General features: G+C 35.6%; 1 protein-coding gene across 6 annotated transcripts in view; it reads right to left on the reverse strand.

Moving 5' to 3' along the window:
- The window catches only part of RUFY2 (RUN and FYVE domain containing 2), a 38904-nt gene extending 22482 nt beyond the window's left edge, over positions 1-16422 (reverse strand). For 3 of the 6 annotated variants that reach the window (XM_081074877.1, XM_081074876.1, XM_081074879.1), the window contains exons 1-10: positions 15733-15857; positions 13716-13889; positions 9932-10049; positions 8073-8174; positions 6258-6381; positions 6003-6064; positions 5151-5216; positions 2256-2325; positions 604-705; positions 346-462 (exon numbers count right to left, since the gene is read on the reverse strand). In XM_081074877.1, coding sequence (XP_080931003.1) covers positions 346-462; positions 604-705; positions 2256-2325; positions 5151-5216; positions 6003-6064; positions 6258-6381; positions 8073-8174; positions 9932-10049; positions 13716-13889; positions 15733-15817 — 1020 coding nt within the window. In that variant the 5' untranslated portion in view covers positions 15818-15857. Of the gene's footprint in view, positions 1-345; positions 463-603; positions 706-2255; positions 2326-5150; positions 5217-6002; positions 6065-6257; positions 6382-8072; positions 8175-9931; positions 10050-13715; positions 13890-15549 lie in introns of all 6 variants that reach the window. The other 3 variants (XM_081074878.1, XM_081074880.1, XM_081074881.1) reach the window with 3 other exon arrangements.
- Positions 16423-17255: the final 833 nt, after the last annotated feature.

Raw genomic sequence — 17255 nt, forward strand, 5'->3', positions numbered from 1 at the left:
TCAGTGCTCTTAACAACAAGGTTGCCAGTTTGATCCCCACATGGGCCACTGTGAGCTGCGCCCTCCACAACTAAATTGAAAAAACTACTTGACTTGGAGCTGATGGGTCCTGGAAAAACACTTAAAATAAATAAAAGTTAAAAAAAAAAAAAAAGTACTGATCCAAATGGGAGCTTAAAGAATTTGAGGGGGTTAAGGGAGTGAGATTGCTACCCCACACCAAGGAAGATAAGGCTGAAAGAGATTTTAAGTAGTACTTGCTTAAGGGCAGATGAGGATGATGATGAGGATGAGGATGAGGATGATGATGATGGTGATCGCTAATGTAATTTTAATGCAGCCTACCTGTCTTAACTGAGATTCATCTCGAAGTTGCCTTCTGGCTTCATTGTACATTTCATCCAGCCCCTGCCGAGAATGCTTGTATGTTTGAAGCTCAGCTTCCACATCCACTTTAGTAACCTAGGAAGAAAACATAAAACTTATTATTCTGTAATATCTACTATTAATACAGCACAGAAATACGCAGTCTACACGCAAGTGTCCCAAAAAGTAACAATTTCTGAAACAAGCCCGTCTGTTTGCAAATCAGTATATTCTTACCTCTAGGTGCTGCTGTGTTTTCATTAAAATCAATTTATTTTCATTTCGTAATTGATGATTTTCTTCTTGGAGTTTAATGATATTATTCTTTGCTATTGCTAACTAAAAATTATGAAACGGGCAAGAAAAAAGATTTTAAACATTCATGGTAATAAATAATAGAAAATAAAATCCTAAAACCAGTAAAATCTCTCACATCTACTGAAACTTTCATAAGAAAAATGTGTTCCTATTACCCCAAGATACCAACTAAAGAAACTATACTGATTTCTACTATTTCTTTTTGTTAGTTGAAACATGCTTATCTGATTTACAATGTCCTGAATACAAAGTGCCTGAGTAAGTATATAAAAAATTGTGCATTAAACAATAAGACTATAAAGACTTGTGTAAATATAGGAAAAAAGGTTGTGCTATCATTAAAAATGTAACACAGACATAACCAAATAGGACACCCTGTGAAGCCTGGACACACTGAGTGACCATCACAAATTTGAGACAGCTCCAATCATCAGCATTAAACATGAATGACTAGGTGACTTGTTTCTGAGGCCTAGAACTGGAAAAAAGGATCCTAGGAAAGGAAAGCTGGGACCACTGCCCAATATTGCCTTGCAAATAAACTTCTGAACACTGTTGACACAATTTGAACTTCACAGTGTGCCTAATGCCAAGAAGAGACACAAACCAGTGAGCACCTCGCTCTCTCTAATAGTCTCAGTTTATCGAACTACCAAATGATCCAAAAATGTCAAAATGAAAATGAAGAAGCATTCTTTTTTTTTTTTTTTTTTTCAGGGCACATGTGGGGATGGAACCGGCAACCTTGGTGCTACCAGCACCACGCTCTAACCAACTGAGCTAACCGGCCACCCCTGAAGATGCATTCTTAACTGCAGTCATGCAAACAATCATGTGTTCCCTGGTTTTAAAAAAATTAGAAAATAAGAATTTTTAAAGAAATAAGAATTTCAATTAACATGAAAAATAGGGTTCATAGCACTAATAACAAATTTCTTCCTCTACCCTAAATAATTCTGAAAAATAGAAAGCAATAATTCTGTAGTTTGACAGATTTAAAAAGAATTTATCTAAAAATCAACTTTACAAATAATATTAAAAATAGAGCTGAAATAAATTTCTGGTTCTGGGACCACTAGATAGCCACTTTAACAACACTGGAAACCAGAGCACATCAGATGAGTTTTACACATGGGAGGGTGGAGAAAGTGTGGATATGATCACACTTATAAAGAAAAACAATCTGAATAGTGGAAAAAGAGGGACAGTATCATTTTAACAGGTGTAACTACAAGTGATCCCGCTATCTAAATACAGGTCATCCAGATATGAAAATGAGAATCAGAGCGTATTTACAAAAGAGTTTGTATGAGTTTCATCTTTAGGCTCATTTCTAGAAGCTGAGATCTCGAAACAATTCAGATTCACCTGAGAATTGGCCTGACAATATGTGGTTTCTATTGAACTTCTCAATTACAACTATATTACAAGTATTCCATCATAATGATGAAAATGTCTGTCTGTAAGTGTGTGTATGTATGAGTATGCTTAATGCATTCATAATGAAAATGAAAAAGGATCACAAATACTAAGTCCGTGAAAGACAATTATCCATGGCTGGGTGACAATACCTCTTCAATCAGCTTAGTATTTGACTTTTCTAATGAGTCAACTCTTGAATGGAGACTGCTGACTGTGCTGCTGAAATTAATAAAGAAAAAACTCATTCAAAATTACACACACTACAAAGGCAAGAAAAAGTATGTTACCCTAGACTCATTATGTTGACTGACATGCACCAACTGCCCTGTCTGAATTTTTGAGTGTGGGAAATTTCATTAAGTTGAATAACTTGATTTGGCTAGGAGAGCATTAAAGATTGTAGCAAAAGAATTAATATTTGTATTAAAATTTCATTTGATGCTGCTCATGAATTTTTGTTGTCTTCTTAGGATCCTTCTAACATTTAACTTACAATATTTGGGAATGGAAATTCCACACAAAGATTACTAAATAATATCACAATTAAATTTAAAATTACTTTTTAAAGGATGAGCTTTAAATGTCCACTTTAATAATTAAGTGGTTTAATGAAGCTTATAAACAGAAGCCCCATTCTGTTTCCCCTCTCCATTTTCATAATAACTAAAGACCTCCAAAGTCACCCATGTTTGAGAAATGTGAAGATGAGATACCCAACATCAGGTATCCAGTCAGCCTGCTGCTAAGCAAACAACCCATCTTTCAAGGGTATAGTCGAAAGTCAGGCAACGCCACATGAACACACTTGTTTTTTGCATTTTTGTTTAAACTGCTCAAGATTGGACATTATTGTACAATTTTATTGAGTTTGATTTTCAAGGCCTGCTTGATTTTACTAACTCAAACTTTCTCTAATAAAATATAATATGCAGTATACATTACAAAAAAATCTATATTAGATTAAACGAATTCTATACCAGCCTCAGAAACAACTACTGACATTTCAGTTTAACAGGTGAAACAAGAAAAATATTGTTTCATTCATATTAAATCATTTTTAAATATAATCATTCTTAGGTAAACAACTTGAATTTTTCAGAAATAGCACCAGGGTATCCTGATGATGAGATATAACAAGTACAGGACTAGGAGATGGAAGATCAAGGTTATGGTCTCTGCTTTTCTACTTTTTAACTGTATCTCACATAAAGGTAGGGCAAATATTATTGTCTTCAGATAAGGAAACTGAAGCTCAGAAAGGTTTTGAACCCTTTGAACAATAATATTTGCCCTACCTTTATGTGAGAATCAATAAAATAATAATCAAAAAAGCACTTTTGAAAACAAAACCTCGATAGTGGGTGTTTTTTTTTTTTGAGTAAGGGATAATAGGTAAGTTCTATTTTTTCTATATCTGTGTTCTATTCTTTCAAAATATTCTAAATGTACAAGAACTATTTTTTAATTTAAAAAACAATGAAACTTTTTAATACATAAAATGTAGAAAACTAAGGCACTAGTATTGCTGTAAGTGATTAACACACACATAACATAAAAGGGAATGAGAAAGCTCTTTTGAATACAATAGACTCTAAGATAAACTGTTGAGTAAAAACAGTAAAGTACAAAATAGTGGAAAAAGTATGCTACCTTATGTATAAATAACTGAGGAAGGTGAGAAACATAAGAAAATATATGCATATTCTTGCTTATTTGCATAAAGTATCTATGGAGGCATAAATCAGAACCTAGTATATCAATTACTCCCCACGAGTAAAACCAGATGGTTGGAGATCAGGAAAGAAGGAGATTTTTCATTTAATGTTCCTTCTGAAGTTCAAACTATGGGAATATTTTACCTGCTCCCAAAAAATGAATAAAAGCTTAAAAGTAAATAAATATGCATACAAGGTTGCACTTAGAAATACAATCTCAGAAACATAAAATTACAAAATACACATATTTCCTATGATATCTGCTATTAAAACTCCATGATTTAAAAAAAAAAAAGATACTGACACAAGATCTTTCCTATCTCTCTAACTTCAGAAGGAAAGCCAGTTACGGCTTATTAGTTTCTTTTTCTAAAATGGGAAAATGTTTAATTGTACTTTGACTGTAATGCATGTTTATTGAGTGAATTTCAGAAAATACAGACGAGTACAAAGAATAAAAATTATCCATAATCCCATTACCCCGAGATAGTCATTTATGCTAATTATTCATTTTAATAAGAACAGTCCATTTCTAACTATGTAGCAAATATTAATTGCTATACCTGTGTTATACAGTATGTGTGGTAGCCATAAGCCACTTGTGACTAATAATAAGCGCTTACAATGTGACTAGTCCAAACTGAAATGTGCTATATGTATAAAATATACATTGGATTTTAAAGATAGTACCAAAAAACTGAAAATAAAATATCTCAATAATTTTTGTATTGATTACATGTTGAAATAATATTTTGCATATACTGGGTTAAATTAATTGTATTTTTAATTAATTTCATCTGTTTCTTTTTTACCTTTTTAATGTGGTTTACTAGAAATTTGAAATTATCTATGTGGTTCACATTATACTTCTATTAGACAGAACTGCACTATTCTATTTTATAAACAGATCTCAGAAATTCTTCCCACATAGAGTATTTACTGACAGCTCCCATGACCAGGTGACAATGTAAGGAGAAAACTTCCATCACGGAAAATGACAGCTTACTTTAAAGTAAGAAAATGAATTTTTTGAACCATTAGATATAAACTTCCACCCTATCTAGTCTTTTTTCTCAAGGGTACAGGGATAAGTTTAAATTCTATTTTTAACTCCTCTGGAGATTCTATTTAAAAATCTGACTCTCGTTTTCTATTAAAAATGAGTAATATCCAATAATTCTCTGTATTCTTAGTCTCCATGTTCTCTATCCCCTCAACCCCTTCTAAAAAATGCATATAAGGAAGGAATAGGGTTAAGCTGACCTGAAAGGAAGACCCTAAGACAACAGTCATCAATGCATTAAGTATCCAACTATCCATAACACTTACTTCAGTTGTCTATTTAATTCTTCAACATAATTCTTCTGGTCTAATATGGCAGCAATTTGAACATTCCTAGAAGAGGGGAAAGTAGTTTTGTGCTAGGTTACAAAGGTATTTATTAGGTGCCAAAAATAATGTCTAAATCATCTAAAATTGTTATAAAACCATAATGGTAAAACAACATTATCTTGCTTTAAAATGAAATTCAAGAATATAATCATGTAGCAGTAAGCTGTGTATTAAATAACTATAACCTTTATTAAGTAAATTACTTGCTAATATTAGACTTAACAGTACCATTAGTATATTTTAATTTTTTTGGAACAGTATGATTTGTTTTTTATTGATTTATATGACATTATATTTTTATTGGTTTATGTTTGACATATAATATTGTGTAAATTTAAGGCATATAACATGTTGATACATTTATATATTGTGATGTGATTGCTATTCTAATGATAATTAGCACCTATATCACATTACATAATACTTTCTTTTTAGTAATTGGAGCAAGTATATTTTAAATTTAAACACAATTAGATCTTGAAATAAACCATCATATGTAAGCTTGTAAACAGTAAGTTTTCATCCCTTTTATGACAAAACATAGCTAACTATTAAAATGGGTCTCAGGAACTGCAGGTATGACCCAAGTTGGAGGCTTTCATATGAAAGCTTCCTTCTAAATAGTTTTTTGCTTTATCAAGCTGGTAAATGGAAGTGAAAACTAAACAAAGCAGGAACTACACATAAATAAATGAAATAAAGAACACATTCTAAGTAGGTGGACCTCATACTGATTTGTAAAGATCTAAAGAAAAAAAAACCATGTGAAATAACTTATGAAAATCATACCTTTCTTTATTTCCAACATCTTCTTCATTCTTTAAATACATGGAAAAATCAATCACTCCAACCTGAATTAAATAAAGTTATTTTTATTTAAAGGGGAGAAATATCAGAAGTACCTTTAATATGCAACTGAATTGTACTCGTAATTTTTCTTCACTGTTAACTGCACTGTTTACAACTTAAGAATATAGCCTAGATCAAAGAAGAACAGTACAAACTTAAAACACTCTGCATTTGGTACTAGTCACTTGCACTTACTTGTGAGTCTAAATCTTCTCCCTTGACACAGAGATTAGCATCTATCACATTCAGGCCAACCAGCAGCCCAACAATTACTGCTCCTTCTTCTTCCATCATTAGTGCATGATACTCATAGAATTCACTGTAAAAATTAAAATAATAAAAAACTTAAATCACAAATTTATTTCAAAAACTAAAATTTAAAATCTTAGTACCTTACTATAAAGATGGCACCAAGCTAAGTCTTCAAGTTAGCCTTTCTAGATGTGAATAACTTAAAATTTTTGAAATTTAAATATCTATACAGAAAACAAAACAAAGGGACTGAAGGAGACAAAAGAGAAAAAGGAATTTTGATGAGAGAAAAGAGCGGCAAAGAGAGATAAAAAATTGGGTGGCCGGTTAGCTCAGTTTGTTAGAACGCTGTGCTCATAACACCAAGGTCACTGGTTCAATTCCCACAGGGGCCAGTGAGCTGCGCCCTCCACAACTAGATTGAAAACAACGACTTGACTTGGAGGTGATGGTCCTGCAAAAACGTGCTGTTCCCCAATATTCCCAAATGAAAAAAAAAAAAAAAAAGGAAAGAAAGATCAAAAGAAAAAGAGGCATCACTGAGGGGTCTGAAATGTTTGTAACTCTCAGAAGACACAGTGACTGCTGCTGATATAATTACAATACTTTTTATTAGAGTAGAAATTTCAGTTCTCAGGTTTATTAAGACCCTTGGGATAAAGACTAAGGTGGGAAAATAAACATATGAAACATTTCAAAACTCAGGTTCAAGTCAGTTGCATTTGATATGTGTATTGCAAGTGTTCTTAATAGATAACCATCAATAAAAGATACTGATGGGTATCTATATTCTTAAAAAGTGTTCAAATAAGAGACCTCTCAAAGAAATTGGACAGTTTCAAAATGAATACTTGACAATTTATATTCAAAGAACTAGTTTTCACTGTCTCATGCCTCCCTCAAGAGGTCCCACTTTAACCTTTATTTTATTTATTTATTTTTTTAAATTAATTTATTTATTTATTAGTTTCAGGTGTACGCCACTTTAACCTTTAGAATACTGAAAAATTGCAGGTGCTTAAAGTATGATTATTCTCATTTAACAAATGGAAAAAACCAAGATGTACAACCAAAGTCACAAGCAAAACTAAAAATGACCAAATTCTCCAGAACATCAGAAAGGTACTCTACAAGAACAAGGGTGAATGGAGGGGCTACCACAGACCCAACTCCCTTTGAGAACTGCATACCTTGCACTGAAAGTCTGCGTTAACTATTTGGTCTTCAATTTAAATTAATAATTTAAAATGTGCCCACAATACAGACGAAGCAGTAGTTTGAACACTCAAGATCAAAAAAGATCCCTCTTGAATTAAAGCCCCAAATTTCACTACAAATTTTTATTCATAGAAGTAACTGTAATTTATTAGGTTGGTGCAAAAGTAATTGCAGTTTTAATCTCCTAAACTGCAATTACTTTTGTACCAACATAATAAAAAAAAGTATGTTAGGCTTAAAAAAAAGAAAGAAACTTAGAAATATAACATAAATTTCCCCTTATCAGCTGATAAAAAGCTTATTTAAAAGCTTATTTAAAATTTCCCCTTAAAAGCTGATAAAAGTACTTATTTTTTAGGCTAGTTCCTGATCTATATTATGTCCCCACCATGATTTTCTCACTCATTTTGCTCCTCCTTTTATTTCGTGCCATCTTGTTGTATTTTATGAATTCTTTTGTACTACATCTTCAATCCTTTCTCGAAGATAGGATATAAATGAAATAAAAAATGAAAATGAATATGATTTAATGGTACTAACCTCAAGAGATCCCTCTGAATAATTAAGCAACGCAGGTAATCGGCCATTTTTTTTTGCATGAGAGCTAATCGAAGCCATGCTCTTGCACGACCCAGGGGTGTCCTGAGAAACAAAACCAAATTGTTAAGAAAAGAGCCCCAGCCCAAAGATTATAGACTATATGTTCTATATCTGTTGAGGTACACATTAATAAAGAAAAAAGGCAATTTATCATGGTTTTTCTTCATTTCTATAGTTTTAAGCTAGCTCTTTTGAGCATGCAAACCAATCCCTGAGAGCTATTTTAGTCTCTAATGTAAATCTGCACCTGTAGAACACCTAGATAATATTTTATGACTTGGAAGAAATTAAATAGTGAGGATTATTTCTACAAAAAATATTTTGTCTAATTGTCATTAGAAAATTAAATCTGGTACCTCTCTTACTCAAGTTCTATCATTTAGTGAAAATAAAAGCCAGTTTTACAGAATATGTATGATTTTTTTGAAGAGAAAGATACCATTTACACTTTTATGTTTTCTTATACAGAACACATTTTGGCAGGTAGTGTGGGCGGAAACAATCTTCACTTCTAACAGACAATGAGTTTCTTATGACTTAGCATTTTAATGAATATCATTTTTCAGAAAACATTTTTTACATTTATAGAGTTTGGCTTTTTAAAAACAATATGAACATCTATTTTCATATTAAAATGAAACCAAATTTTATATTTCTCTGAGAGTTGAAATTCCCTTTTTCTTCTCTCTTGGCTAAAAATCACTACACCTAATCTACCATTATAAGAAACGTCAAGTGTAACATCGCTTGCTATTTAACTCTAAAAACTGGGTTTGAATCCTGGCTCTGCCACTTATTAACTATAACTTCTCTGGCCTTTATTTTTCACAGCTATACAATTATTATAATAACCTCTATCCTATAAGACTGATTTAAGCACTAAATGAGATAATTCAAGTAAAACAATTATCTTATTGCCCTGACACAGTGCTCAATAAATAGTAGTCGTTGACTTTCATAACTCAACTAAATACAACTTACAAACATCTGCATGTTGTGATAACAGCCAGAAAACACTTAGACAGCTTTACAATTAAACCCTAAATTGTAAAGCTGTCTAAGAGAAAGCAAACTGATGATCTGACAGAAAATGCTAAACATAAAAAAGTTATCTCATTCACAAGAATTAAGATAAACTAAAAGGAGCTCTTTCATCTTAATCATACCCTGAAGAGCGTAAGACCTTAGACTTAACAACACTTTCTACCTGCAAAAAAACATTCAACACTATTTAGTTACTAGCTAGAATACTCAGCTACTAGGACATTTCGTATATGTTTGTCAAGTGAAACAGATAGGTGACATTACATGTCCCAATTTTCAGAGGAAGAAAAGTAATTTCCCCGAGTCCTATGTTATATAAATGGCTTACCTGAGAACTCAAATCTCCTAAACCTTTGCCTGGATTTAGCCTAAATCAGTCTCCAACAAATTGTTACTACTGCAAACTAGCTTAACACTCAGGAAACAGAAATACAAAATTGATACATCCTACCTTAAAAGAGACTTGCAATTTCCTGCAATACAATGCAAAATTGAAGTGATATAATAAAGGCATGAATATAGTGATAACGGTATAAAAGAAAAAGCAGTTAATTCTTACTGATGGGCTAAGAAAATCTTCATAAAGGAAATGTAGTTTGAGCTGAGCCATGAAGAATGAACAGAATTTTATTAAGACAGAATGGAAGAAGGCTACTTAAGCCTGAGAGAAGATAATAAACTACCGCTGAGGTACTTTTCAGGAACTGTAAACACACTTCTGTGGTTAGGAATGAACAAGTAATAAGAGTACTTACTTAAGACCAGGTAAATCCCGAACACTGGCTCCTATTTCCTCTGCTTCTGGGTATAGCTTCTCCACCAATTCCAAAGGGCCCCAAATAGTCTTGTTGTAACTCAAAAATGATTTTCTTACTGAAAATAGAAAATATAATGCATATGACTTCAACATATAAAATTATATTAACTTCCTTTTAAATATTTAGTTTCAACATTTCTAACAACATACAATTATTCAGAGACCTTTTCCTCTTTTATCACTACACAGCCCTGTTGATCAACAGCCCGTTAATCAGGATCCTGAGATTTTTCCTTATCACAAATATGATACGGCCATGCTTCCATATCAGAAATAAGGAGGCATGTAATTACAGTAAAAAACTAGGCTTTTTTTTTTTTTTTTTTTAAGGAGGGCGCAGCTCCCAGTGGCCCATGCGGAGATCAAACTGGCAACCTTGGTGCTATTAGCACCACATTCAAACCAACCGAGCTAACTGGTCAGCCATCTGGGCTCATTCTTTACCATTACCAAATATGAAAAGGCTGGAGGCCCTCGAAAGCTGATTTTTATGAGTTTACTAAATAAACCAAGGACAATTAAAAAGTTATATTACTTTTAAACATGAAAAACTGTGGCTTTACTTTTCCTTTTATTCTGAGATTTGGCTAATATAAAACACCATGAAACCACTATCTGTTCTTTCTTAAGACCTACCAGCTCTACAGACTGCAGATCCAGGGTGCCTATCATATGCAACACCCAAGGACAACCATGAAGTTAGGCAATTTTTCCTTGGGGGATAAAATCAATCAGCACAAAGTAGCTTTACAATGATTCATCAAGATAAGCCTCTTGACTGTTAGAACATGCCTCATGGTATTTTGTGACGTAAAGGAAAATAAATTCAGAAGAGTTTAAAATTGAACTCTTTTGGCCATCATTTGGCAAATTCCATCTCACAGATTGGGGGAGAAATTAAGTCAATGTTACTGCTATAATCTAAAGATTAAAAGGAAAATTTTCAAAAAGATTGATAATAGCAAAAGTAGCCAAAAATGTGGGGAAAGAAAACACTCACATTCACAGTACTTTGATAAATCAATGAAGCCTTCATAGAAGCCAGTTGCCTGTATCATTTGACCCTGTAGGCTTCCTAAAGAAATCCTAACACTTGTGCACAAACATATACAGCCAAAGATGTTCTTACAGCACAATTTTAATAGCAAATAATTGGAAACAACCTAAGTGTACATTAAGAGGAGAGCAGTTAAAAAGTTATGGTATACATATATTATAAAATATTATACAGCCATTAAAAGTGAGATAAAGACCTCTATGTAAATGCAAGGATCTCCAAACTATACCATCAAGTTGTGTTTTTTTTTTTAAGAGGAGGGGGGAAAAGGAAGTCACAGAATAACACGTATAGAATAACATGATTCTACTAAGAGTAAAAAAAAGAAAAGTGCTAGAATTACAAGGATTCCCTTTAGGGAAAAGAATAAAGGGAAACTATGTCTTGCTCTTTGTGCTTCTATGCTGTTTGATTCATGTACAAAAAGAGTATATTTCTCTATTATTTATGTCATTTTAAAAATTATCTTAAGGCTTTTTTTGTGTGGAAAGAAAAGCAGGTTTACTCAAAATGCTGGCATTCCACTCTATGAGGGTGGTAGACTCCTGGTGGACTTCAAAATCCATCCCCCCTAAAAAACTATCCTAAGGCATTACTTAAAAAGTGGAATCCCCCACCCAAAAAAAACAACTCAGACACAAAGAAGAGATTGATGGTTGTCAGAGGCAGCGGGTAGGGGTGGATAAAATGGATGAAGGTGTTAAAAAGGTACAAACTTCCCACTATAAAACAAATAAATCATGGGAATGTAATGTACAGCATGATGACTCTAGTTAATAATACTGTATTATACGCAACAATTACCATAATTAGACCTTCAGTGTCTGTAAAAGTGTATATGATAATCACATATAACAAGTGTATATAGATAATCACATCAATAATGAGAAGTTGCTGCATTTTAATAGGAGACCTTTCTGAATATTTCCTGATGAGTTGCCCTTAGCTGCCAAACTGCCCCAGTTTGGGGGCTTCTAATCTTCTCTTCAAGTGTATATCAACATAAGATACAAGAGGAAAATAAATATGTAAACTTTTAAATAATACTGTGTTGTATATGGAAGTTGCTAAGAGCAAATCTTAAAAATTCTCAAAAAAAATTTTTAAATAAAAATAAAAATGGGGTAGCCAGTCAGCTCAGTTGGTTAGAGCATAGCGCTGGTAGCACCAAGGTTGCTGGTTCGATCCCTGCATGGGCCACTGTGAGCTGCGCCCTCCTTAAAAGCAAACATACAAATAAACAAACAAACAAAGAAAAAAGTGCTCATCATGAGAAAAAAAAAACTTGCAACCACAGGGGTGCCAAAAAAATGTATACACATGACTTGTATTCATCTTTTGTTATCGGTACATATTGAGTATTACAATTTTAATAGTTTTTTCCTTTCTTAAAATGTGTATACATTTTGGCACCCTCTCTTTGTGTGGTGATGAATGTTAACTAGACTTGTGATCATTTCATAATATATACAAACATCAAATCATTACGCTATCTACCTGAAATTAATGTTATATGCCAATTACATCTCAATATAAATAAATATTTTTAAAGAAAAAAAAAAGAACAAGAAATTAGTACATTAACATCACACAGTGTTTCTAAAATTCTAATGCCAAGGTCCCTTTTCAGTTTGAAGTACATTTATTAAAACCACATTTAGATAAATCTCCTCTTTTGCTTTTTACATTAACCCCCACTTTCAACCACCATAGTCAGAACTTCTAGACCCTCCCAATCTACCCAGTCCCTAGTATACCAACAAGTGACTTCTTTTGCTTTATAAGTCAACTTAGTATCTAACTCAGGGGTGTCCAAACTTTTTTCAACGTTTTTCACCAAGGGCCATATGCGGTAAAATACACAAACAGCCGGGCCACTCACTCGAGGTGAAGTACGTATTGCCTCACCTGGTTTATTTAAGTAAACTAAATATATTTTTGGAATTTGCTGCGGGTCAATTAAAAATGGATCGCCGGCCGCAGTTTGGACACCCCTGATCTAACTCTATTTACACATGGCCTCTATATAGCTGCTGATGATAGGAATTCAAGACCAAAACTGTCAATGACTGTTATCATAAGTAGTTATTACACCGGTACATAAAACAAATTATACAATGTATATTAAATACCTAAATATAATACATTTTATACATAATAATTTAATATGAACTGTATAAAATACAATATTCACCACTATCATTTTCAGGGAGCACTCACATTTCTACAACAACCCAATCCAGAAGACAATTTTTCTAGATATGTTCCCATGCCTACGGTGGTTTATATTTCAACAACCAACTATTTTAATATAGTTGTTCAACAGGGCTCAAACTAGTAGTAATAAGAGTTCATATCAGAATCACCATGCTTAACATTTTTAAAATAACTCTATAAATGTCCTAGAAAATGAAAATCAATTCAGAGTATGTTGAAAAATTTTTAAATTAAATATGCTTTTTACAAAACACTACGCATTTTCTAAGACTACTCATTTGAAAACATAAAGCAGTAGGATATTTTCTCCCAAAACCAACCCACCCAGTATTTTTTAAATGTAAAGTAACAATAATTACGACCTTAAAAAAAATCACATTTTCAAGGATGTTTAAGATGGAAGGGGGGGAATTCTAAAGTTAACTAATTTTTAAAAATCTCATGATACCTTTAAGACCGTGTTTCAGACAATGTTCCATAACAACAAAAAACTGCTGTAAGGGAGGATAGTCAGAATCCAAAGTGCGGCCAAAGCTTAGAGCAGATTCAATGAGTCCTTTGATACTCAGTTTAGCCATGTTTAACAAGTTTGCTCTCTCTACAGCTGTGGGGTCTTTTGTAGCTGAAAGCACAAGAAAGGAGTCCAACATTATTTGCAAGATATGACATTGAAAAATATACAAACACTTTCCTTCCCCTATAAAACCAACAATGGTTTTTCGCTGATCGACAAATTAGTATTCCTAATTAACCTAAACCACTAGTTCAATTCTCTTTACGTTTCACATACACCACAGAACACCACCGTGCCCATTCCAGCCAAAGTTTATGAATTATTGTCAAGATCCTGATTGTCTAGTCTCTGGTATTTATTTCACTTTTGTGGTACCTCTTCAGGGAGAATGAGTTGGGTTTTTTTTAATGACTTTCTGTAGAGAAATAGACTCCACTTTCTGTGGAGTAATAGACATGTTTAAGGGTCTCATGCAAAAGGTGGATAGCAGGAACCGTCCAAGAACAAATTCCAAGGAAAAAAATGTTCAGAATAAACTGGCAATAAAATAAAAAGGTAGTTAAAATTCTAAGATTCTAGTAGCACCCATAACAAACATGACAGTTAAAAACATACTGATAAGTAAGAGGATACAGAAAAAGCCATTCAATTTTCACTTGTTTAATCCCTCTTTTTTTCTTCATTGCAACTATAGTTCTATATTGCATGATTCCTTTATTTTCCCAGAGAAAATAAAAGCAGGGTCCAGTTTCACATTAAAGTTCCCTGCCCTTTCACGCAGATGATTCAGTTGAATAGCAATAGATGCACTTTTTTAAAAAACTCATCTTAATAATATTTTCAATTCACATAAATATTTTTTTCTATCCTACAAATTTTATTCTCAGTTTTCTTAGAAATTCAGATGTTTCCCCATACTCTCATCACTGTTGCCAGAGGCAGGAATATTTTCGCAAAAACAGATGACAAAATGAAGTGCAGAAAAATGCAGCACTTCGAAAATTGTTTCATAATCTCTAACAAATTTACTAGTCCAAGTAAACCAAGTGTCCGTTTTTCCTTCACTGCACAAAAGTCCAGGGTTCCCAATGATCTAGTATTCTAGGTCTGATCTCAGATAGCTAGGCCTGACACTGAATCCTAAGCAACTCAAAATGCCAACAGCATACCTGCTATGACCAAGCTAGCAGGTGGAAAATCTCCACACGCATCATTTCTTCAAATCTGCATAGTGTATGACTCCCTCTATTTTCGGGGTCGAAACCACTTGATATTTCATAACCTATGGCAAGTCTCTATTTTTCTTAATAATGCCCATCACAATCCATAACGTACGGTGCGACAGACAAAGGGCGCCTTTGAAGCTGCTCCCAAGCAGGTCCGAGCTAGGTGACAGCAGCTTCCTCGCAGAGGAGCGTTTACAACCCGACCCCACCCTGCCCGGGCTCACGGAAGTGTCCTGCCCGGTCGCGGCCCCCAAACCGGACCAGGGGCCAGACCCCGCATCTGGCCCGGGCCTAGAGCCCTTTCCCTGCCTCCCTTCCCCCCTCCAAAGGTCTCGGGGCGCCCCCCGGGACCCTCGCGGAGGGCTCGTCCGAGGTCCTGCGCGGCATCCTCACCACTCACCCACCCGCGGCGTCGGGTACCCAGGTCAAAACCTGAGACGCGTCTTGCCTCCGCCACCCCCCAAACCAGAGAAGTCATCTCCCGTCCCCCACTGTTCCCACGACCCGGGGGCTGCACCCCGGCCGGCCCTGTCCTCGCTCACTGGATGCGGTGGGACCAAGAGCTCTCGGTCATTAGACCCCCGAATAGGGGCGCAAGCGGGAGGGAACTGGGGTCGCCTCGCGTTGCCATGGCGACCCCGGGCGACCCGGAGTCCCCGGCTGCCCCCGCCCAGCCCCAGGCCCGGGGTCCGGCCTAATCCTGATGCGGAGGCCTGGGTGCCCACCACCAGCAGCTCTCTTCTTCCAGCCGCGGCCTTCAGCCCAGGACGCGGGGCCCAGCGTCCATCTCGGCCCGCTCCCCTTACCCATGGCGGCGGCGGCGCGGGCTCGGGCGGAGACTCCCTGGGCCCCGCCAGCAGCTCCCTTCAGGCGCGCGGCGGCCACCACGGCGTCTGCGACCAGGCCCGCTGCGGCCCACAGCGCTCCCGGCGGCGGGAGGACGCCCGGGCAGTCCCGCGGCGCGTGGGGCGGGGGGCGGGGGGCCGCGGAGCCAGCAGCCCCGGGGGAAACCCGCCTTCGCTAAGCTTCTCGGAGTCCAGAGGGACCGGAAAGAGAAGGAAAAGGAGCGTAAAGGAGACCTCGCGTGTGAGGAGCCGGAGGGAAGGACCCCGGGCAGACCACTGGCTTCTCACTCTCCGGGCTGCATTTCCAAGGGGCTGCGAGCCACGTGCAAACGTTTTCATCCACAGGATCCCGCTGGGTTTAATCTAACATCCTGACCACTTCCCTTTCATCTGCACAAACTCGTGGGGAAGCAAAAGAATTTAGAACATCTGAAGCAATTAAAAAGCAGCAACCTACTGAAACTAGCCCAAATCACGTTTAAACCAGTAAGTATACTGGTTTAGAAAAACAGAGGAAAGATCTCATAATCAAGGGAAAGAGGTGTGGAGATGAAGCTAGTGTTTTTCCATTTCAGGGAGAGAAAAAAAGAACTTCAAGTTAGATGACTAGGTTTAAGTTATATATCATTTTGGAGAAAGTGAGCTATTACCTAGTTAGATCAGCAATTGTTAAGACGGTGGCTAAGCTAGAAATAGACCGAGATATTTCGTGAAAATGGAGCACTGTTCTCTTCATCACTTCCACCATTATAAAGACCTATTGTGTTTCTTTTTTTGGTTTTTAATTTTCTTTATTGTGAGATAATGACACATGGATAAAATGGATAAAACCTAGTATACACAGTTTAAAGAATCATAATACAAGGAACAGCTGGATAACCAACCATCACCAGATCAAGCTGGCATAGGACCGAACCATCCTCCTTGGGAAATGACCCAGCCACCACTCGCAATAGTATTCCCCCCAGAGGGAAATGCTGTTCTGACACATGAGAATCATTTCCTTGATTTTCTGTATACTACTACCACTCAAGTGTGTGCTCCTAAACAATGTGGTTTATTTTTGCCTGTTTACAAACTTTCACAAATGGAATAACACTATGAATTTAGTTACTTGTTTCATTTGCTCAACATCATCCACGTCCACCAGGAGTTTCCTCCAGGTTGGTGTGTTTCAGGTTGTACATACATCCTGTTGTCTATATGCAAGTGTCTAGGGCATATAATTAAGAATAGAATTACTAGATATCAGGTCTTTCTTTAAATTTGCTGGATAATGCCGAACTGTTTTCAAAACTCTTCTCAAAATTGACACTCCTATCAGCAATGTAGTCTTTCTGTAACTCCATGTCCATTTTAATCCGCGCAATTGTGAGAATTTCATTATTTTGCCAATCTTGTGG

This window comes from Rhinolophus hipposideros (genome assembly GCF_964194185.1).
Source record: "Rhinolophus hipposideros genome assembly, chromosome: 15".
NCBI classification, from domain to species: Eukaryota; Metazoa; Chordata; class Mammalia; order Chiroptera; family Rhinolophidae; genus Rhinolophus; species Rhinolophus hipposideros.